Raw genomic sequence first — 23,175 nt, forward strand, 5'->3', positions numbered from 1 at the left:
GCCAAAATTAAAATATAAAACAGCATGTGGTCCCTCCAAAATCCATACCATACCCTTACCCGGGCATGCAACCTGGCAGGTCAGGAAGGGGGTGGCGAGTGATCGCTCCCCCAAAACAATACTAGGCCACATGTCCTCAACATTGGAGGGAGCTTTGGGGAAGGGGGCTCATGGGGGTGGGGCCAGGGGTCTCTTATGGACAAAGGGCTCTGAGGAAGAGGCTGGTCCTCGAAACGCGTCAGCTGTCATCTCATCCGTTATGAACGATTGTATGGACTACACCCGGACGTTTGAGCAATTGAGCTTGATATGACTTACTTTATCTACGTCTGTGAGTGGCCATTTTTTAATGTTACTTTAATAAAGCCTTCTATTGAGGATAATGCGCTAGGTCAGTGCGCCCTTTTTTTGTTTCCTTGCTTTCAGTACCGGTGGACTACCCCAGTCCGATATGGGCAGCAAGACCTAAGCCATCTAAGAAGCCAGTTGTGAGTCCCGTGAGGAGTGTGGTCGAGGGGTTTGGATACCAAGCGCAGGAGGAGGGTGGTCACACCTTATTGTTTTTTGGATCTCTTATGGACAACCCTGGGCTGTGGATGTCGGGGTCTGCTGGGTCAGGGTCTGCGGGCACGCAGATTCCGGCTCCCTCCCTATGTAAATAGGCATGGGGTACATTGCCTAGCATGCACCAGCCTGTGATGTTACAAGGGGGGCAGGGCCACCAGGTGACATTGACAGGTGGTCCCCTTACCTAAGTAAAAACTGGCAAAGCGTGGAGGAGGCATTAGGTGGGCAGCTCTCCCAGAAGGCTGAGCATTTTTTTTTCTGTGTCAGGGGTGCGGCGGGCAGCGTGATTGACAATATACAAGCAATAACAATGTACACTGTTCAAAGATCATCATTTAACCTATACCCAATACTATCAAGTATACCCAGGTACTATCAAAGATGTAATGTGGTCAGTCCACATAGGTTTCTTTGATACGTCCCAACATGTTGCGGAATTGTTATTCCATCTTCAGGGGGAATTATGCTGGGGTATTTTTCCTTAATAAACAGTATACAACATATAGACAGACAAGCACATGGATCAATGGAAGATCCCAAAGATGAATAAGGCTGGAGTGCATAAACCACTAGCTGGATGGGCGCATAGGCACCCTGGATGGGTCACCATGCATCCACAAGAACCGTCCTGCAAAATATACCAGCAGCACAGATAGTAATGTCTTAGGATAGTTGCCGGTGCAGAGACATCCCTCAGCAGTGCTCGAGCAAGGGACATTTTTTCAAGGACAATGAGGTACATGTTTTTTTAAGAGATGACAAATGGTTGTGGGGTCTTAAACATTATCTGTCAACCAAACGTCAAGCATGTTTTTAAAATTTTTCCCTGTTGATAATGGCAGTGCATACCTTCAGCCATGTACATCAATTAATCACAAGCTTTCTATTGTTATTATAAAACAGCCGCACTTCTGGGTGTTGCAACCTATAGGCGATTATGTCACTAGGCGATTCACAAGGGCTCCTGGGATAGCAGCGTTATGTATCCCAGCAGCCCTTGCAAAATTGCCTAGTGACAAAATCTTGCGTTATTGCCAGACCAGCATCAGCTGTTCTCAGGGATGTATTGCATTCAGTCCACACTTCACCCCGCCTCCTCTCAGTGAGCGCGAACTGAAAGCATTACATCCCGTAGAGCTCACTGAGAGGAGGCGTGCGGAGGTGGGGCGGAGCGCGGACTGAATGCAATACATCCCTGAGAACAGCTGATGCCGGTTTGGCAATAACGCGAGATTTCGTCACTAGGCCAATCGCAAAGGCTGCTGGGATACATGACGCCGCTATCCCAGGAGCCCTTGCTAATCGCCTATAGGCGGCAGGACCCGGAAGTGCGGATGAATAATGAAGAAAAATGGGATTTCCTTTCAAAAAAGTAAAAAATTGTTTGCATTGGTAAAAGCATATTTAAAGGGGATTACATAAATCTTAACTTAACAAATGGGTGGAACTCCGCTTTAAAGAACTATAGTGCATTAAATGAACCCTTCATGAATGTACACCTGCTCTGGTAAAATGTTTGGAGCCCATATGTTTTCCCCTAGCAGTGCAGCCTGCGCCTCCTATTGACCAGCAGCCACTGCCTACAATTATTTCTGACCAATGAGGTTATTGAAAAAAAAAGTTAACGAGACAAAGCGGTACAAAGAGCAATAATTGCCTACTCATCAGAAGTTTGCAAGATGCAGAAAGTGGAAACCGGTGACCAAAGATGACATTTGGAAATTTCTGGGCCTAATAATTCTTCAGGGAGTAGTGGAGAAACCCCTGCAGAAGTACAAATACATTACTTGCCACTCCATTCTTTGGCACGGTCATGTCAAAGTACAGATTTTCCCTCATAATGAAATATCTCCACTTCAAAATCAATGAAGAATTTGATAAAACTACTCATCCTGCACCAAAACGAAAGAAAATTTGGGAAGTATATCAAATGATTCTACAGAATTTCCAATGGAGCTATGTGCCAGAAAGAGACATCAGCATAGGTGAAAGTCTAATGGCCTACAATGGAAGGCTCAGCTGGGTGCAATACATTGCATCAAAAGGGGCACGATCTGGCGTAAAATCCTACATGCTATGTGGAACGTCAACTGGCTACATTTGGAATTCAGTGATATACTCTGAAAAAGAAACAAAATTTGATAAAAAAAAAAAAACAGCAATTATGGAATGGCAACATCTTCTGTTCTTTCACTAATTGAGCCATTGCTAAATCAGGGTTATTGTGTAACAACTGACAACTCGTATACATCTCCTGAACTTTATGAGGTTCTACTGCAAAACAAAACTGATGCCTATGGAACCGTATGGGCTAACCGGCACGACATCCCTCCAATGTTTGGCAAAAAGAAGCTCAAGATAGGAGAAATGGTTGCCTGGCAGAAAGGCAAAATGATGGCACTGCGATGGCAGGACAAGAAAGATATGTACTTAATGAGTACAGCGCCTAATACCTCCACTGTTATGGTATGAATGAAAGGTGGGAAAGAAGTCATGAAGCCACAAGTGGTGATTAACTACAACAACACCATGGGAGGTGTCCACAGAAACCGACCAAGCAATGACATTCTACCCAGTAATGAGGAAACAGGAAAATATGCACTATAAGAAGATCTTCAGACATCTTCTTGAGCAATGCTTGTAGAATGCCTACATTCTGCTAAAAAAAAAGAGTGACAAGCCTGTGATTCATTCGGACTTCAAAAGTTGGAAAGTTGCCGAACATATCTTTCTGAATCACCAAACACCATCAATGGGTGTGAATAGATCTGGAAGTGGTGCTGTTGGCGTTGTCAACCTGGAATGCCTGACTGATCGTCACTTCATGGACTACATCCCACCAACTGAAAAAAAGTCAGCACCTACAAGGATGTGCGTGGTTTGTTGCTTGAAGAGAGATGACAGTGGAAGGAAAATAAGAACGGAAACCAGATTCTAATGTCCCGATTGTGACGTCAGATTTTGTGAAGTCCCATGTTTCAAAATCTTTCATACCCAAGATGTTTACTAAACCTTTATCACAGTGACTACTAATATCGCATCCCTTGTTTGTACACATTTCAGTGTTTTTGGTTTGATTATATTATTGAATAAAATGTATTATTATTATATTATAATTTTGTGTTTCAGACTTTATCATACCGGGATGTCTACTAGACTCTTGTTTGGACAGATTTAAGTGAATTATTCCTAAACATTACAGGCCTAAACTATAAAACAACAGATTTCCATGCAAAACAATGTACCACGACCCAACAGCTGTCTAGGATATTGCGCCTTGCACACGTCTCCTCTATTAGTACTAGGATCCAGGAATCTTCCTATAAACTCCTGTCCCGATGTTACAGGAATCCCTCGAAGTTGAAACACATGTTTCCTACCACTGATTCACGTTGCTGGAGGGGTTACGGCCAGGAGGGCACGTTTCTCTATATTTAGCGGGACTGCCCAGTCCTCAAACCTTTCTGGGATGTAGTTCATCCTTGGATTCAAAAACTAGTTATTACCCCTCCTAACGCACCCCGCTCCAGTACCTTTTTCATGATACTCACATCGCAATTAAGAAATACAAACGTAGTGTCATACCATTTCTACTCAATGCTGCCAAGTGTCTCATCCCACGACACTGGAAACAGACCACATGTCCTACCTTAGCTGAATGGAAGAAGGAAGTGAATTGGGTTATGAAGGCTGAGAGGAGGGTCCTGACTCTACAAGCAGTCTTATTTCATGGATACTTGGACAGGGTGGATGTTTTGCTCTGAGGAGATCCCTAATGCTTAGTCTCCTGGGGGTGGGATCTGGGGGGTGCATCTCTCCTCGTTTGGGAACCGGGGATTCCCCTTCCGGCTCTGCTTCCTCTATGGGTGTGTATCCTCTAGGCCTCTTCGTTTCCTCTCTTTTCTTCTTTCATTCTACTGCTCCTTTTATTGTTTCCTTTTTCTCTTTGGCCCCTCTGAGGTCTGGGTTTGTTTTATTTTTATTTTTCATTTGGTTTCTGTGTCTATGTTCTGTGTTTGTTGTTTTCATTATTTCAACATGTAGTAACAGCAGCAACTATGAATGGTGTTTATGGTTACTGGGGGCCTCGGTCTTGAGGGGCCCCTCCGGAGGACTTTCTCCGGGGCCGGGCCCTGCCAGTAGATTGGGGGTTGGTTGAGGTTCACCTCTGTTTGGCCAATAGGCACACTCTGCAGGATGATAAACCTGTCCTATGTGCCGACGTCTTTCAGTTATGGTCTGCTTTATACCCATTGCTCTGTATTCATGCAAGCCGCATTTTCTTGTTTATTACTCAGCATTACATTTTTTCTTGTTATGTTTGTACCTTTGAGATCCAAAATTCTGACATGATCAGACTGCCAGGGAGGTTAATGTGATTGGGCATGTTACCTGCTTGTTGCAATAATAATTATGTGTTTTATTGTTTAGATCAGTTATGGTGCAACAGATCCTCTCCTAACCAATAAGCACCTTTACCCATCCTTCTTCCAAACACTTCCCAGTGACCAGAACCAGTATCTAGCCATTGCTAAGTTGTTGGCACACTTTGGCTGGACATGGATTGGTGTTATAACATCCCATGATGATGGTGGTGAGAAGAGGAGTCAAGAGTTAAAGGGAGCAGCTGCTGTGTATGAAATATGTGTTGAATACATTATTCAGATAGCTTCTGAGAGAATTGGAGAAGGACAAGAAGCAACATTAAAGAAAAAAGAAATCTTTCATAAATCAACCTCAAAAATTGTTGTACTTTGCTCCCTTTCATTGATCACTGCCAGGTTTATTGGACTGGCAAGTAACGGTTATCAGGATAAAACATTAATTGTACCAGCAGGTCCAATAGTTCATATTCTTCTTGCTTCAAAATTCAAGACATCATTCCATGGAGGTTTGGTGTTCTCTCCTTCAGCAAAGAACATCCCAAATCTGACAATATTTCTAAATAACATCAGCACCTCAAATCGTCCGAATGACCTGATTCAAGAACATATTCTTGCTATTTATTTCAAGTGCCTTACCTCAAATAAACTCTTAAATTTTCAAATTGAGAACAATTACGAAATCGCATTGCATCCATGCAACAGCAGTGTTAGGTTAAATCAGCTAGGCAACCATCTGTATAACACTGAAAAGTTTGGCACAGCTTATCAAGTTTATAAAGCTGTCTATGCTATGGCACATGCTCTTCATGAAATGCAATTATTTATGTCCAGACATCCTGGAAATTGTTACCTAAGAGGTCATACAAACATTAATAAGGTAACAGAGCCACTGTGTTTGCGACTTTGTTCTAAAATGATTCTTCAAAGGTGCCCATCAACTTGGGGGCCATACGTGCTTGTTTTAAAAAGAATATGTTTTGGTTTTCATCTTTGTGTTCATGTACTGTATATATTTTATGGTGTAGTGGGAACAACAGCAGAGTTATGCTGGGTAGGCAGTGTAAATGTAAAAAAAAGCAGCAATTTAATGGAAGTGACTGGAATAAGGCCCATTCTATAGCATATGTGTTTTGGCCATGCAGTGCAAACCCACAGATTCATTTTAGGTAGATTCAATCACTAATGCATTAACCACTTACCCACTGGGCACTTAAACCCCCTTCCTAACCAGACCAATTTTCAGCTTTCGGTGTTCTCACATTTTGAATGACAATTAATCAGTCATGCAACACTGGACCCATATGACATTTAGGTCCTTTTTTTAACACAAATAGAGCTTTCTTTCTTTTCTCCGCTTTAATCATCATTGGGTTTTTTATTTGTTGCGCCATAAATGGAAACATTTTGTAAAAAAAATGCATTTTTCTTTGTTTCAGTTTTAACATTTTGCAAATTTTGTCATTTTTCTTCATACATTTTGGTCAAAATTTATACTGCTACATATCTTTGGTAAAAAGAACCCAGAGTCTAAAAGCTAGGGTGCCTATCATTGAAAATTGATCACACCTGATGTACTGACGGCCTATTTCAATTCTTGAGAGCCTAACAAGCCAGTAAAGTACAAATACCCCCCAAATGACCCCTTTTTGGAAAGCAGACATTCCAAGGTATTTAGTAAGAGGCATGGTGAGTTTTTTGAAGTTGTAATTTTTTTTCACAATTCTTTGCAAAATGAAGATTTATTTTTTTATTTTTTCACAAAATGGTCATAATTACCAAGTTGTTTCTCACACACAGTATAGGCATACTTGCAACTACACCCCAAAATACTTTCTGCTACTCCTCTTGAGAATGGTGATACCACATATGTGACACTTTTCCACAGCCTGGCCACAACATCCAAGTAGCACCTCCAGGTGTTCTAGGAGCAAAAATTACACATATAATTTCCTGTCAATCTATCACAATTTTGAAGGCCCTGGAGCACAAGGACAATGGAAACGCCCACAAAATGACCCCATTTTGGAAAGCAAACACCCTAACACATAATCGAGGAGGGATAATGTATCTTTTAAATGTGTCATTTTTTTCCACAAGTTTTTGGAAAATGTGGAAAGAAAATGAAAACACATTTTTTTTACACAAAGTTGTTCATTTATAAGATATTTCTAACACATAGCAAAAATTATAACCCCAAAATACATTCTGCTACTCCTCCTGAGTATGGAGATACCACATGTGTGAGACTTTTACACAGCCTAGCCACATACAGAGTCCCAACACCGTCATTTCCTGACTTCCCATTACAATTTTGTGAGGCACTGTAGGGCACTGATAAGCACTGTAGTGGCACTGGCTAGCACTGATGTGGCATGAATGAGCACTGATGTGGCATGGATGTGGCATGGGTGAGCATTAATGTGGCACAGATGAGCACTGATGTGGCACGGATGAGCACTGACGTGGCATGGATGTGACACGGATGAGCTTTGAAGTGGCATGGATTTGTCACGGATGAGCACTTATGTGGCACAGATGAGCACTGACGTGGCATGGATGTGGCATGGATGAGCACTGACATGGCATTGATGAGGCACAGATGTCCACTGACGTGCATGGATGAGCACTGATGTGGCATGGATGTGGCATGGATGAGCACTGACGTGGCATGGATGTGTCACAGATGAGCACTTATGTTGCACAGATGAGCACTGACATGGCATGGATGTGGCACTGACGTGGCATGGATATAGCATGGGTGAGCACTGACATGGCATGGATGTGGCATGGATAAGCACTGATGTGGCATGGATGTGGCACGGATGAGCACTGACGTGGCATGGATGTGGCACGGATGAGCACTGATATGACATGGATGAGGCATGGATGACCACTGACATGGCATGTATGAGCACTGACGTGGCATGGATATGGCACAGATGGGCACTGATGTGGCATGTATGAGCACTGACGTGGCATGGATATGGCACAGATGGGCACTGATGTGGCACAGATGAGCACTGTCATGGCATGAATGTGGCATGGATGAGCACTGATGTGGCACGGATGAGCACTGGCGTGGCATGGATGAGCACTGACATGGCATGGAAGAGCATGGATGGGGCATGGATGAGCACAGATGAGCAGTGAGGTGGCATGAGTGGACACAGATGAGGCATGAATGTGGCACGGATGGGCATGGATGTGGCACAGATGGGCAATGTTGAGGCATGAATCTGGCATGGATGGGCATGAATGAGGCCTTAATGTGGCACAGATGAGGCATGGATGTGGCATGGATAGGCATAACTGAGGAATGGAGGAGGCAGGGGATGAGTGCAGCTGCAGTCTCTCTCCTCGCATGCTTTACCAATCGCTGTGTACAGTGTGCAAGGAGAGGAGAGAACGGAACCAGACATGCGCATTTGACGGAGCAATAACGTGGTAAAGGGCCACTGTCATTGGCCCTTTAACACGATCCGTGATGCGCAGGGTCCCTCAGACACAGCGAACACAGACATTTCCGTGTGCATGCCCCAGGAAGCGCGATTCTGGGAGGACATCATTGTACGCCCTCCCAGAATAAACCAACCACACTGTAGCCGTCATTCGGATATGGCCCGGTCAGGAGGTGGTTAAGCAAAATCAAACAATAGTGAATTTTCAAATGGCAAAGTGTCTCTGGATAAGTGAAACTCTTGTTGCCTAGAATGGTGTAATCAAGTGAATTACATCAATAAGATTTTTTTGGCGAATAAAAAATGACAAATAAAAAATGGTGCAAAAAGTTCATGAATCGTCCAGTGTTACATAATTCAATGTGTTTAGTTAAGAGGTGATGCTCCAACATTCCCACATGCAAATACAATAAACTGTTTGTAGTGCAGCTGAAATAATCCACAATGGGAAAGTGTGTCACCGATGTGCTCTATATGTGAAAATTGTCCGCTTACCAAATCCAATGATCCCACCAAGACATCAGATCGCAACTGTACTTGCACAGTGCACAGTCTATTTGCCTTTAGTAAATCAACCCTAATATCACATCTACAATATTTTGTAACATAAATAACCCAAAAGATCAAAGCTCGGTTTTAACATTTGTATTTTTTAGTTCTTTTTATCAAGTGTTCACTACCAAGATCCCTTGGGGGAAGAAGTCTTTTTTAACAAGAGAGGAGAAATGGATACTTTTTACAACATATATAGCTATGCAGTTGTAAATAATAATAGATTTCGATTCAAGCATTTTGCAGTTTTCAATGCCTCACTGCAAGAAGGAAAAGCATTTGTAGCCAAAGAAGTTGAGCTCTACTGGAAACATGGTGTGGTAAGTGTGCTGCAACACTGAATAATATATGTAATATAACACTGAATAATATAAGTGTTATGAGCAGGGGTCAGGCTTGGAGACGAGTAGCTATAGCAGAATAGAGGCTCCTACTGACCAGCTGGATAAGTGAAAAAGCAGGTCACCCTGGTGGATGATACAGGCTCACCAAAAGTGTGGGGTCTAAGTACTAACCAGTGTTCACCAGAGGTCTTAATGGTAGAGATGGGTTTTGCTCTATGTTAGTACCAGGTTGTGGTCCTCAGGATCTCTCCCCCTCGAGATGAGAAAGCCAGGGTCCAGTAGCAGATACAGCAGGTAGGGATCAAGCAGAGGGCATAGTCAGTAAACAAGCCAAAGTTCAATAAAAAGTGGTTGCGGGTTGGGATTAAGCATAAGCATAGTCAAAAAACAAGCCAAAGGTTGGTAACAAATGGTAGCAAAGATACGGATGGCAGCAGGAGTGCCCAGAGCGAGGAAGCATAATAATCTGGCAAACTGGAAATGCAGACATGGCTTAAATTAGGAAGTTCGTTGGCATAGCAAAGAGTTTAAGATTCACGAGAAGCAAGAAAGAAGGCTTTCTTTGCAGTGAGACAGGAAGCTGTTCAGCATTTCAGTTGGCTCCATAAGAAGAGTTGCTACCAGACACAGCCGAGGTCCCAGGTTCACACCCAGCTCCTGACAACAGGTTATTATGGGGAGGATTGTAAAATGAGGTGAGTACTTTGACTGAAAATATTCTTACCTTAAAGAAAAATTGTGTGGTGAATCAAACTTACTGTATAGGATGCTATCACTAAATTGGCTTTTGATGATGTAGGAGTTGTTATTGGGGATGAGTTTTGGGTTTGCCAGTATCATAGGGGTGAGAATAACAAACTTTTGGCTGAAAAGTGGTTTGCACTAAAAAATAAGGAAACAATTCATAATGCAGTGCATAGCCTTTGCCCAAGCCAAAGGAGCTGTTATTCTTGATAATGGATAAAACAGCCCCGCTATAAAAGGGTTGGATTACAGCAGCCATGTTGTCATTGTGTTATTGTTAGGGATAGTTGACAGTTATAAACAGGGAGAGATGGGAGAGATATACTATGCTGTGCTATACTTTGCTGTAAATTTTTGCATCAGTGCATGTCCCCTACAACAGTGCCCATCATCTCATGTCTTTAGTTTGAAAAAAGCTTGCTTATTAGCAATACGAAGTACCAACATTTAACCCCCCCCCTGACTTTAATATGGTTTGCTGCAAAGTTTATTAACCTTGAACAACATTTGCAAAACTGTTTAACAACCTAACCTCGGCAGGTTTCCTCATCCATAGTAGTCTTGACTAGTAAATAGTGATGAGCTTCATGTTCGAGTCAAACCTAAGTTCAACTTGAACACTGCCTGTTCGCCCGTTCGTCGAACAAATGGGCCTTTTCAAGGGAACTTTGAATGGCGAACAAATGGGCTTTTTCAAGGAAACATCGAGTCCCCGCATCCATAATTAATTTTATAGGTTTTATTTAATATCCATAATTAATATTAATAATCCACTGGCTAGGGATTCAAACCCACAGCCTCGCAAATGCAAGCCCGTTATTCTAGCACCTATGCCACCAAGCCAGTTGTTTAACCTAAGACTCCCTCTGCCTAACTAACTTCTATCTGAGTTTGACAGCTCTTTTATAGGGCTCTGACATCATCAGTACCCCATAGTCCACTGCTCAGGTACAGTGAATAAATTACTGATGTCACATCAGAAGGGTCGGGGACAATTAACAGGTTTTAATTAAAATCCATAAATAATATTGATCACCCGCTGGCCATTTGCTAGCCCATTATTCTACCAGCTATGCCACCGAGCCAGCTGATAAACCTAAGATTCTCTCTGCCTAACTAACTTCTATCTAAATTTGACAGCTCTTTTATAGGGCTCTGACATCACCAGCGAACCCATAATCCATTGCTCAGGTGCACTGACGTCAGTAATTTATTCACTGTACTTGAGCAGTGGATTATGGGGTGCTGGTGACATCAGAGCCCTATAAAAGAGCTGTCAAACTCAGATAGAAGTTAGTTAAGCAGAAAGAGTCTTAGGTTAATCAGCTGGATTGGTGGCGTAGATGGTAGAATAACAGGTTTGCAAGTTAGAGGCCATGGGGTGAATCTCCCCTGGCAAGCGGATGTTTAATAGTCACTTACATTTAAGCCTTTAAAATGAGGACTTGTGATTGTTCATATGTTCGCTAGAACATTTTCCCTGTTTGAGATGTTCTGGTGCGAACCGAACAGGGGGAATGTTCAGCTCATCACTACTAGTAAATCACTGACTTGAAACAAGCACAAGTATGGTCTAAAAAGTGTGGAATGTATACATTGTCAGTTTTAAAAAAATTAAAAACTCAAGTTAGTTAAAAATAACCTGCAAACTAGGGAATCAAATCCACAGGCTCGCATATGCAAGCCCGTTATTCTAGCACCTACGCCACCAAGCCAGCTGTTTAACCTAAGAATCCCTCTGCCTAACTAACTTCTATCTGAGTTTGACAGCTCTTTTATAGGGCTCTGACGTCGCCAGTGCCCCATAATTCACTGCTCGTGCAGTGAATAAATTACTTATGTTACGTCAGAGGGGCGGGGACAATTAACAGGTTTTAATTAAAATCCATAAATAATATTGATCACCCGCTGGCCATTTGCTAGCCCATTATTCTACCAGCTACGCCACCGAGTCAGCTGATTAACCACTTCAGCCCGGAAGATTTGGCTGCTCAAAGTCCAGGCCCTATTTTGCAATTCAGCACTACGTGACTTTAACGGATAATTGCGCGGTCATGCAACACTGTATCCAAATGAAATTGATGTCCTTTTTTCACACAAACAGAGCTTTCTTTTGGTGGTATTTGATCACCTGTGCGATTTTTATTTTTTGCGCTATAAACCAAAAAAGAGCTCCAATTCTGAAAAAATAACAATATTTTTCACATTATTTTATATGAAATTCTCAAAAAAAATGTAAAAATCAAAATTTTTTAACATTTTAGGCCAATTTGTGTTCTGATACATATTTTTGGTGAAAAAAAAATCGCAATAAGCGTATTTTGATAGGTTTGCATAAAAGTTATTGCGTTTACTAACCACTGGAAAGATGTATGTCATTTTTATTGGGGGTTTTTTTTACTAGTAATGGCGGGGATCTGCATTTTTTTTTTTTTTGCGGGACTGCGACATTGCGGCAGACAGATCGGACCCCTGACTGACATTTTTGACACTTTTGGGGGTACCAGTGACATTACTACAGTAATCAGTGCTATAAATATGCACTGTTACTGTAAAAATGACACTGGCAGGGAAGGGGTTAACTTTATTGGTGATCAAGGGGTTAAGTGTGTCCCTAAGGGCGTGATTCTGACTGTTAGGGGGCGTGGCTTATTATATCATCACAGAAACATATGATCCCACACATCAGGATCGCATAGCCTCTGTGATGATCTAAGGGAAAATGACAGACAGCTGTGTTTACATCAGCCGTCTGTCTTTCTCCCTCTCCTGCGGGAGATCGCAAGTAGCCAGCGACCATCGAAGCCACCGGTCACACGCGCTAGCTAGGCAGGGGATGGGCGGGTGGAGGGAGCCGCAGGCGCTCGCGCTCATCCCCTACAGGCTCCTTGGCAAGCAACGTAGTACTACGTCACTTTGCCTGTAAGCGGCTGCATGCCACAGTAAATTTACAGGAGGCGGTCGGCAAGTGGTTAACCTAAGACTCTCTCTGCCCAACTAACTTCTATCTGAATTTGACAGCTCTTTTATAAGGCTCTGACATCACCAGCGCCCCATAATCCATTGCTCAGGTACAGTGAATAAATTACTGACGTCAGCAAAGCAGAAAGAGTCTTAGGTTAATCAGCTGGCTTGTTGGCATAGCTGGCAGAATAACGGGCTTGCAAGTTAGAGGCTATAGGTTTGAATCTCCCCTGGCAAGCAGGTGTTTAATTGTCACTTACATTTAAGCCTTTAAAATGAGGACTTGTGATTGTTCGTATGTTCGCTAGAACATTTCCCCTGTTTTAGATGTTCTGTTGCGAACCGAACAGGGGGATGTTCGGCTCATCACTACTAGTAAATCACTGACTTGAAATAAGTACAAGTATGGTCTAAAAAGTGTAGAACATATACACTGTCAGCTTAAAAAAATAAAAAACTCAAGTTAGTTAAAAATAACCTGCAAACTAAATACTGCAATGTCTTTGTATGTACTTAAAGTGAAGTTCCACCCAAAAGTGGAACTTCCGCTTTAAGTAGTCATAAACCCCTGACATGCCACATTTGGCATGTCATTTTTTTTTTGGGTGGGGGTGCATGTACCCGCTCCCACTTCCGCGGTGCCTGGAGCGGAAGTTCTCCTCTCCCCCTCCCTCCCTGCAATTTTCTGGGACACGCCAGAGGTCCCAGAAGATTTCCGACCAACCAAGATGCGCAGCGCGACTCGCACACACGCATTGCGCACCTAGCTGTTACAGCCGGGTGCCCACACTAGTGATGCCAGTGCCGTCGCAACCAGAGAGAGAGGATTGAGGCTTCGGGGGGCCGCATCGCTGGATCATGGGACAGGTGAGTGTGTGTTTATTAAAAGTCAGCAGCTACACTTTTTGTAGATGCTGAATTTTAATAAATACAGAAAAGGCTGTAATAATTATTTTCTACACTTATGTATACAGTATTTTTTCAACATTTTTACAGCACATTCACACAACTTTTACCTATAATCCACATATTTTTCCAGCATAGAAACATCAATACATTTTGGATTACAGTTTAGAGTAAATCTTGTCTAAAATATTTATAAATAGACCCCTTAAGTATTTTTAAGCCAATTTATTTGTTTAGGGTAAACCCCCCATTCAGTTTTTTTTTTTCATCTTTATTCCATGTGATATTTTTCCCTATAATGCTACTTCAGCTACTCATCATTTCACAGTAGTCAATAGACAGTTGTGGTTTGGAAGAACTTTTTGTTAATTCACTAACCTCCAAAATTCTGCATTTCCAAACCATAAATCTGAACCAGTTTCCAAATAAAGTGTGTATAATGCTTGTTTCAGATAGGTTTCAGTTTGTATAAGAGCAGTGTGAACAGCAAGCTTTGAAAAGCACCTGCAGAGCTTTCAGCAAGTTTTGTTCAACTCCAGTTTGTAAATGTGGAATACAGATCTTAACTGGAGTGCTGCTGCTAGCAGGCTTCAGCACCTCCTAATGCTTATTCAAAGCCTGCTGAAGCCTGGCATCAGCAGTAGCAGGCATAAAGAAGAATCATGGTTAGGAGCAGCCTTTAGTCCAAATCTACTATACATGCTAGGGGAATTCAAACTGCAAAAAATAGCATTGCAAATCGTATGAGGCCCAGGGCATCCAAATTCATAAAGTTCAGTCTGAATAAAATGCTGACCACATTTTGGATAAGGTGAATTAAATGCATAAAGTTACAAAAAAAAATTGTTACTGAAGTCAAAATAGGATGTCTAAAGTATTTTTTGTTTTCTAGGTTCCCATTTCTAAGTGTTCTGAAGAATGTCCCATTGGTTACAGAAGAACTATGACAAAAGGAATTCATCAATGCTGCTATAATTGTGTCCAGTGTTCAGATGGAGAGATTTCTAATGATACAGGTAAAACTCCTACTAACTGCATATGTGTGTCTATCTCTTTAGATGAAAATTCTACTTTAACCCTATTTTTAGTTCAATCTTATTTTATTGGATTCTCAAAAACAAAGATAGGATAAGGAGCAATCATAAGATATTGGTTACACACGTATGAAATGATAAATAGATAGAATTAGTAAACAGAATGCCACATGGTTCAATATTGTTACCCTCTGATAACTTCTCGGGTATTATATAGTAGCCAAATAGTATAAATGATTTTCGAATAAGAGACAATAAAAAATACTAGAAAAATAAGTTGGAGCAAGCAGTTAATATAGACAAAATACGGATGAAAGACCTAGGTAATAGGCTGAGCAGAACATAGATAAGTAAAGATAGAAGAATGATAAGAAATAGGAGAAGAGGGGGATAGAAAAAAAAGAGAGGGATAGGGTAAAGGGAAGGGCTTTCTCCACTTCTACCAGAAACTCTAGGTACGGTCTTTTGCTTCAATAGGTTGCTATGTCTCAAAATTATTTCAAATTTCAAAATACAGTCCAGGAGGCCCAAGTACTGTGGTGGTGGTATGTTTGTCCAGTCTGTCCTATTCCGTTGCTAATGGATGTTCTAATTCTAAATCCATAATGGAATCCAATTTGAGTGCCCATTCATTTGGTGTTGGAATCTCAGGGAATCTCCAATAAGGGGGAATGACAGCACTAGCAGCTGTCCAAAATGATGAAGATGGTAAGATAGATAGTAAAGTTATTTTTGGGGTGTTTGGTACAGATGTCCCAGTTACTTTATAATACATCTTTAGTATAGATTCCCAAAAGCTCTTAATGGAAGGACAGTCAGCACAAATATGGATCATAATATTCCTTGAACTTTGACATTGCCAACAAACATCAGGAAGAGACGAGTAAAAATGGCTGAAGACATTTGAGCATCTACAGATGCAGCTCATAAAATTAGAATGTGACGGTACTAACCGTCACTATGAGTGAAAGACAGATAAGTAATGGTTTGGATTGCTTTAATATTTGTCAGCAAAATCTTCATATAGAAATATGAAGATTTAATACCACCTTACACAGTGTATTCCATGCTTGGCCGTGAGAGAGACACAAAGACTCATTCGCAGACTTCCCTATTATTTGTGTATTGGAAGGGACAGTGTATCGTGTTAAAGTTTATCTGTCTGTTCCATTGTTAAATGTTAATGACCTCACATTGTTCTGTCCAGATGGCTAGATAATTAGTTTAGTTCCTGTATACACTTTCATCTGCATATGCTTCTGTAATCAGCCAGAGGGGAGGGTTTGTGTACACTGTATGGGAGTGTAAAACTCTGTTCCTATTGGTTTGTGAATATCACGTCCAGTCTTCAACAAGGTCCAATTGGGTGGTAACCTTGTGGGTGAAAACTGTATATAAGTCTGTTCTTGTTCAATAAAGTTGTTCTAGAGTTAGTTCACCCTCAATCTAGAGTCCTGTCTTTTATTGGGGGAATATGCTGCAAGGGATTGCTATGGTCTTCCATATTCCCTTAGATAATCACTAAGCTCTTGTAGGAGTTTGTGTAAGAGCTTGTTCTGCTGCACTCTCTGGGGTAAGATAGGTTCACCCACGAGAACCTGGAGCCTTGTCGTAGGTCCAGGGTGGGTAGGAGACGGCGAGACTCTAATCAAACTGCGGCGGTTTGTGGGGTCTTAAGTGGTTACGGTGTCTGGTGTGGAGTGCTTGAAGCCCTCGGGAAGCACCAGGAGCATTTGTCAACGGAGGTACCCAGTCAGGGGTGTCCTGATTCGTTATATAGAATATCCTCAAGAATATTAATTTATTGCATTAATTCAATTCAAAAAGTGAAACTCATATATTTTATATAGATGCGTTACACACTGAGTGATATATTTCAAGCATTTCTTTCTTTTATTTTTGATGATTATGGCTTACAGCTAGTGACAACCGAAAATTCAGTATCTCAGGAAATTAGAATACATAAGACCAATTAAAAAAAAAAGATTTTTAATACAAAATGTTGGCTTACTAAAAAGTATGTCCATGTACAGTATAGTATACACTCACAACTTGGTTGGGGCTCGTTTTGCATGAATTACTGCATCAATGCAGCATGTCATGGAGGAGATCAGCCTGTGGAACTGCTGAGGTGTTATGGAAACCCAGGTTTCTTTGATAGCGGCCTTCATCTCATCTGCATTGTTGGGTCTGGTGTCTCTCATCTTCCTCTTGACAATACCCCACTGGTTCTCTATGTAATGGTGGTTATCAGTGACTCATAGTGAGACAGAAGGCAATCTGACACTAACTGACACTTTGTGGGAACTAACTGCCACTGACATTACCAGGAACATTATTACATTGATAGGAGCTAATAATATGCACTGTCATTGTACTAATGACACTGGGTAGAAAGGGGTTAACATCTAGGGCAATGAAGGGGTTAAATGTGTGCCTAGAAAGTGTTTATGTGTGTAATATCTGCTGTTTTACTGGGGATCTAGTTGCTTTCATTCCCTGCTTAACAGGGAATGTTGCCCTTAGAAAATAATTTTTCATTAGAAAATCAGCCACAGCCTGAGCAGAAAATCCTGTCACCTGCCAGCATGCGGCAGAAGAGACCCCTGCACTGCATGTGGAAGTATAGGTCTCTCTGCAAATGTCACATCCCCTGCTATATCAGAGCTAGAGCCTTACAATGAGCAAATAGCCCACACTTTGAGGAATAACCACTTATAGAGCAGGCCTATTTCTGATGTTTGTTGTTTACAAGTTAAGATCAGTATTTTTTGCTAGAAAATTGCTTAGAACCCCCAAACATTATATATATATATATATATATATATATATATTTTTTTTTTTTTTTTGGCAGAGACCTTAGAGAACAAAATGGACATTGTTGCAATACTTTATGTCACACTGTATTTGTGCAGCAGTCTTGTAAATGCAATTATTTGGGAGAAAACACACTTTTTTTAATGAAAAATTAAGAAAACAGTAAAAAGAGCCCATTTTTTTTCAATAATGTGAAAGATACTGTTACGCTGAGTAAATAGATACCCAATATCAAACATTGGTACTTAAAAATCTCCATAGGCAAGAAAAAATTCTACAGGTTACCAGTTTAGAGTTACAGAGGAGGTCTAGGGTTGAATTATTGCTCTCACTCTAATGATCATGGCGATATCTGACATGTGTGGTTTGAACACTGCTTACATATGTGGGCGCGACTTGTGTATGAGTTCGCTTCTAAATGGGAACTCGGAGGGACGAGGCGCTTTAAATTATTATTTTTTTTTTCTTATTTATTTTACCTTTCATTTTTTATTTTTACACTGTCCCTTTAAAAAAAGAAAACCTTCACCACCACCACTGCCACTGATCCCACTTCCTTCACCACCACCACTGCCACTGATCCCACTCCCTTCACCACCAACACTACCACTGATCCCATCCCCCTCACCACCATCACCGCTGCCACTGATCACCCCCCTTACCACCACTGCTGCCACTGATCCCATTCTCTTCACCACCACTGCTGATACTGATCCCACCCCCTTCACCACCACCACCGCTGCCACTGATCCCACTCCCTTCACCACCACCACAGCCACTGATCCCACTCCCTTCACCACCACCACTGCCGCTGATCCCACTCCCTTCACCACCAACACTACCACTGATCTCATACCCCTCACCACCATCACCGCTGCCACTGATCTCACCCTCTTCACCATCACTTCTGCCACTGATCCCATCTCTTTTTCCAACCACTGCTGCCACTCATCCCACCCCCTTCACCACCACCACTGCTACTCATCCCATCCCCCCACCACAGATGCCACTGATCCCACCCCCCTCACCACCACCAGTGCTGCCACTGCCCCGCCTCACCACTGCCACTGATCACCCCCTCACCACTGCCACTGATCTCACGCCCTTCACCACCACTGCTGCCACTGGTCTCACCTCCCTTCATCACCACTGCTGCCACTCATCCCACCTCCTTCACCGCCACAACCACTGCTACTCATCCCATCCCACTACAGCTGCCACTGATCCCATCCCACCACCACCACTACTGCCACCCACCCCATCATACCACTGCTGCCACTTCTCCCACCCCCCCACCGCTGCCACTCATCCCATCCCACCACCGCGGCCAACCATCCCATCACTTCTGCCACTCATCCTATCCCATCCCACCACCACTGACACTCATCCCATCACATCCAATCCCAACACTGCTGACACTCATCCCATCCCATCTAATCCCACCACCGCTGATACTCATCCTGTCCCATTACTGCTGCCACTCATCCCATCCCATCCCACCACCACTGACACTCATCCTATCCCATCCAATCACACCACTGCTGACACTCATCCCATCCCATCTAATCCCACCACTGCTGACACTCATCCCATCCCATTACTGCTGCCACTCATCCTATCCCATCCCACCACCGCTGACACTCATCCCATCCCATCACCGCTGACACTCATCCCATCCTATCCCATCCCACCACCGCTGGCACTCATCCCATCCCATCCCACCACCGCTGCCATTCATCCCATCCCACCACTTCTGCCACTCATCCCATCCCATCACTGCCGACACTCATCCCATCCCACCACCACTGCCCCTCATCCCATCCCATCACTGCTGACACTTGTCCCATCCTATCACTGCTGACACTCATCCCATCCCACCACAGCTGCCACTGATCTCACCCCACCACAACCACCACTGCCACTGATCCCATTCCATCCCTCCATCACTACCACCACCGCTGCGACTCATTCCAACCCTATGCTCCAGGGGGCACATGCCTCACCCTTTTACACCTGGACGGGAGGGCGGCAAGGCAGTATATAAAGGATCCAATCCCCTCTATACTGCAGGAAGAAAATGGAGGGGATCAGTTCCTCTATATGCTGCCCCTCCTATCCAGGTGTGTAGAGGTGACGCATGGGGCTGGGTCACCCTGGGGGTCAGGGGGGCTTGCATCGGGGCCCTGAAGGTTCTTGTTACGCCTCTGAATATAACAAATGTTTGCTTTTGGGTTTAATATCACTTTAAAGATACTCTCTGATCTGTGAAATTCTATTTATTACACAAGTTGTATTAAATATGGAAAATATAAAAATCAGATTTTTAAAAAATATTTTTTTATACACATATTGATTTTCTTTACTGACACGGTAGGGTTGATTTTGCAAAGTAGTAGAGGCTTAGTAGGCTTTAGCAGTAAATGTTCACATTGAAAAGTGTATGTTTACTTTGCAAAGTAAATGTTAGTGAATGAAGTGAAGGTCTGTTCACTTTAAATACATAATTATGTTTGATAGAAGTTTAACCCCTTGATGCCAAGCCTTAACAACGAGCAGCTGCATATATACGGCCCTGTGTAAACCACTTACCTGGCTGAAAGCGTTTCTGCATGCTCCCAGCACGGTGGTAGACATGTGCAGTTTGTTTTGTTCCACAGAAATATTCTGAAATTTGTTTTGTTTTTTCGAGATTCAGATGTACATGAATACTCGAATTGCAGTATAAATGAAGTGTCCTGAATGCTCTGAATAACAAAACAAAATTAGTCAGAATTTTTGGAAATTCGAATTTAAATTTGAATAGAATTTGACATTGAATTCCAATTGAATTTGATTTGTAAACGTATTATTGAATTCAATGACTGTGTGTGTTATTAGAGTACCATTTTGAAATAATGCTGTTTTTGTTAAGCCGAAGATGATTTAAAAAGTCATTGTAATCATTTGATGAAGATTTTTCTTTTGTTTATTAACTTTGCCACATTGGAATAAAAAAAAAAAAAAAAATGTAAAGTTTTAGATTCAACCGATTCAAAATTTATTGATTCTAACGATTCAAATCGAAAAAATCTGTAAATTTGAAGAAAATTAGAATAAGACAAATTTCGAATACGAATCCCGAATACGGATTGAACGAATCAACCGAATTTAACAAAACTAAAAAATTAGATTAACAACAAATTTTCGTCATGCACATGTCTACACGGTAGGCGGCGGGTGCCAGAAAGCTCCCGATGCATACTAGCGATCGGGAGCTTTCCGATCATGGGACTGCTGTGATAGCCAATCAAAGAGGTCACATGACTCGAATGCCAGCCTCCGCATCCTTGCTTTTAGAACCCCTAAAGTTCTGGACGGTGGTCTGATGGAAGGGGTTAAAAAAATGATTTTTGTTTAGCACATGAGGTTAACCTTATTTACTAACATTCATTTTGCTAGGTGAAAAGCCTCTACTCCCTTTAGTTAATCACACCCATTTTTTTTTCATTGCTGATAATATTTGCAAGAACAATTAACAGATATGCAGTATTATTTATCTTTTTTTTTTTTTTCTAGACAAAGTATCATGCATAAAGTGTCCAGAGGACCAGTGGCCGAATGATAAGAACCAATGTGTTCCAAAACCAACTGATTTTCTCTCCTATAACAATGATCCAATAGCAATCGTCATTTTAATCATTTCCTTAATACATTTTGTTAAAACATGTATTATCTTGGTTATCTTCATTGTATACAGAGACACTCCAGTCATCAAAGCGAACAATCAAAGTCTGAGTTTCCTTATATTGGTCTCCATCATGTTAAACTTCCTCTGCGTACTTTTGTTCATTGGCCGTCCAGTTCATGCCACCTGCTTGCTTCGTCACACTTTATATGGTATCATCAGCTCTGTGACTATGTCCTGTATTTTGGCCAAGACTATCATGGTCTATCTAGCCTTCAAAGCCACCAAGCCTGGAAGTAGCTGGAAGAAATGTATTCGAGCGAAATATACCTACGGTGTTGTCTTTGTTTTTTCATTTATTCAGATCTTAATTTGCTTGATTTGGTTATCCATTTCGCCACCTTTTCCAGAAATGAACACTCACTCATGTCTAGGCAAAATTATCATTCAATGTAATGAAGGATCTGTGGTGGCATTTTCATTACTTCTGGGTTACATGGGACTTCTAGCAGCTGTGAGTTTCCTTGTGGCTTTCCTGGCCAGAAACTTACCAGATAGTTTCAATGAGGCCAAATACATCACCTTCAGCATGCTGGTGTTCTGCAGTGTCTGGATCGCTTTTACCCCAGCCTATATGAGTGTTACAGGGAAGAACACTGTGCTTGTAGAGATATTTGCTATCATTTCTTCAAATGTAGGAATCCTTGCCTGCATATTTTTTACAAAATGCTATATTATTCTGATGAGACCAGATTTAAATATAAAAAATGTTTTATTAAGGCATGCTCATTAAAGTGGAGTTCCACTCATTTTTTCTTCTTTTAGTGTGTGTTTTAGGAATTACAAGCGCTATTCCAATTTTTTTTTGTAATAAAATACCTTTTTTTTCTTTTGTCTGCTGCACTTCCTGGTGCCTCCGCCTAGGCGATTACGTCACTAGGTGATTTGCAAGGGCTCCTGGGATAGCGGCGTTATGTATCCCAGGAGTCCTTGTGAATCGCCTAGTGACAAAATCTCACATTATTTACAGATTAGAAATAACGCACACGGGAGGACCGGGATGACATGATTGACAGGTTGCTATAGCAATGGGGCTGGAACTTTCACCGACACTGCCATTGCTATAGCAACATGTCAGGTGGAAGGAGCGCTACTCAGTGACATTATTGCACAGGCGCGAGAACAGAAGGCTCATGCTGGGTAGCCAGCTGCACCAATCAAAGAAATAGATACTAGAGGGCTTCAGATGCCCACAATGGACATGGATCCTGCCAGCTTCGGAGATCAAGGTAGTTGTTCTTTATTTAAACTGAAACTAAAAGGAATACACTATAGACACCAGCTAAATGAGGCATATAAAGTTGATCAAATTACAACGGGGTTGAAAAAAAATAGATTTGGGGCCTGGAACTCCACTTTAACAATCCAAGTGTTTTGTATAACATTTCTTACCATCTACAGAGAGGTCTCCTTTGATATATGTAGCCATTGTTAATTACCATTAAAGCCTTACTTCGGGTTTTGTGGTATCCTTAATAGTTTGTTTGGGCCAAGGCATAGATGCCTAAACACTTTAATAAATAACCACTTGCTGACCTGCCGCAGTACTTTTACTGAAGCAGGTCGGCTCGTACAGGCACAATCATGTACCTGTAAATGTGGCTTTCTTACCGGTCCTCTTGCTTATGTTCACACAAACCCAGAAGACTGTGCTGCCATTTGCTTCAGCAAAAGCCAAGC

General features: G+C 42.0%; 1 protein-coding gene across 1 annotated transcript in view; it reads left to right on the plus strand.

Annotated features, from left to right (window-relative positions):
- The window catches only part of LOC309566988 (vomeronasal type-2 receptor 26-like), a gene marked incomplete at both ends in the record, with an annotated part of 31,734 nt that extends 9,462 nt beyond the window's left edge, over positions 1-22,272 (plus strand). The window contains 4 exons of the mRNA XM_082272308.1: positions 4,999-5,829; positions 14,813-14,936; positions 21,327-22,129; positions 22,261-22,272. Of these exons, the coding sequence (XP_082128434.1) occupies positions 4,999-5,829; positions 14,813-14,936; positions 21,327-22,129; positions 22,261-22,272 (1,770 nt within the window). The remainder of the gene's footprint in view (positions 1-4,998; positions 5,830-14,812; positions 14,937-21,326; positions 22,130-22,260) is intronic.
- Positions 22,273-23,175: the final 903 nt, after the last annotated feature.

This window comes from Pelophylax lessonae (assembly GCF_965119305.1).
Source record: "Pelophylax lessonae genome assembly, chromosome: 1".
Classification (NCBI taxonomy): domain Eukaryota; kingdom Metazoa; phylum Chordata; class Amphibia; order Anura; family Ranidae; genus Pelophylax; species Pelophylax lessonae.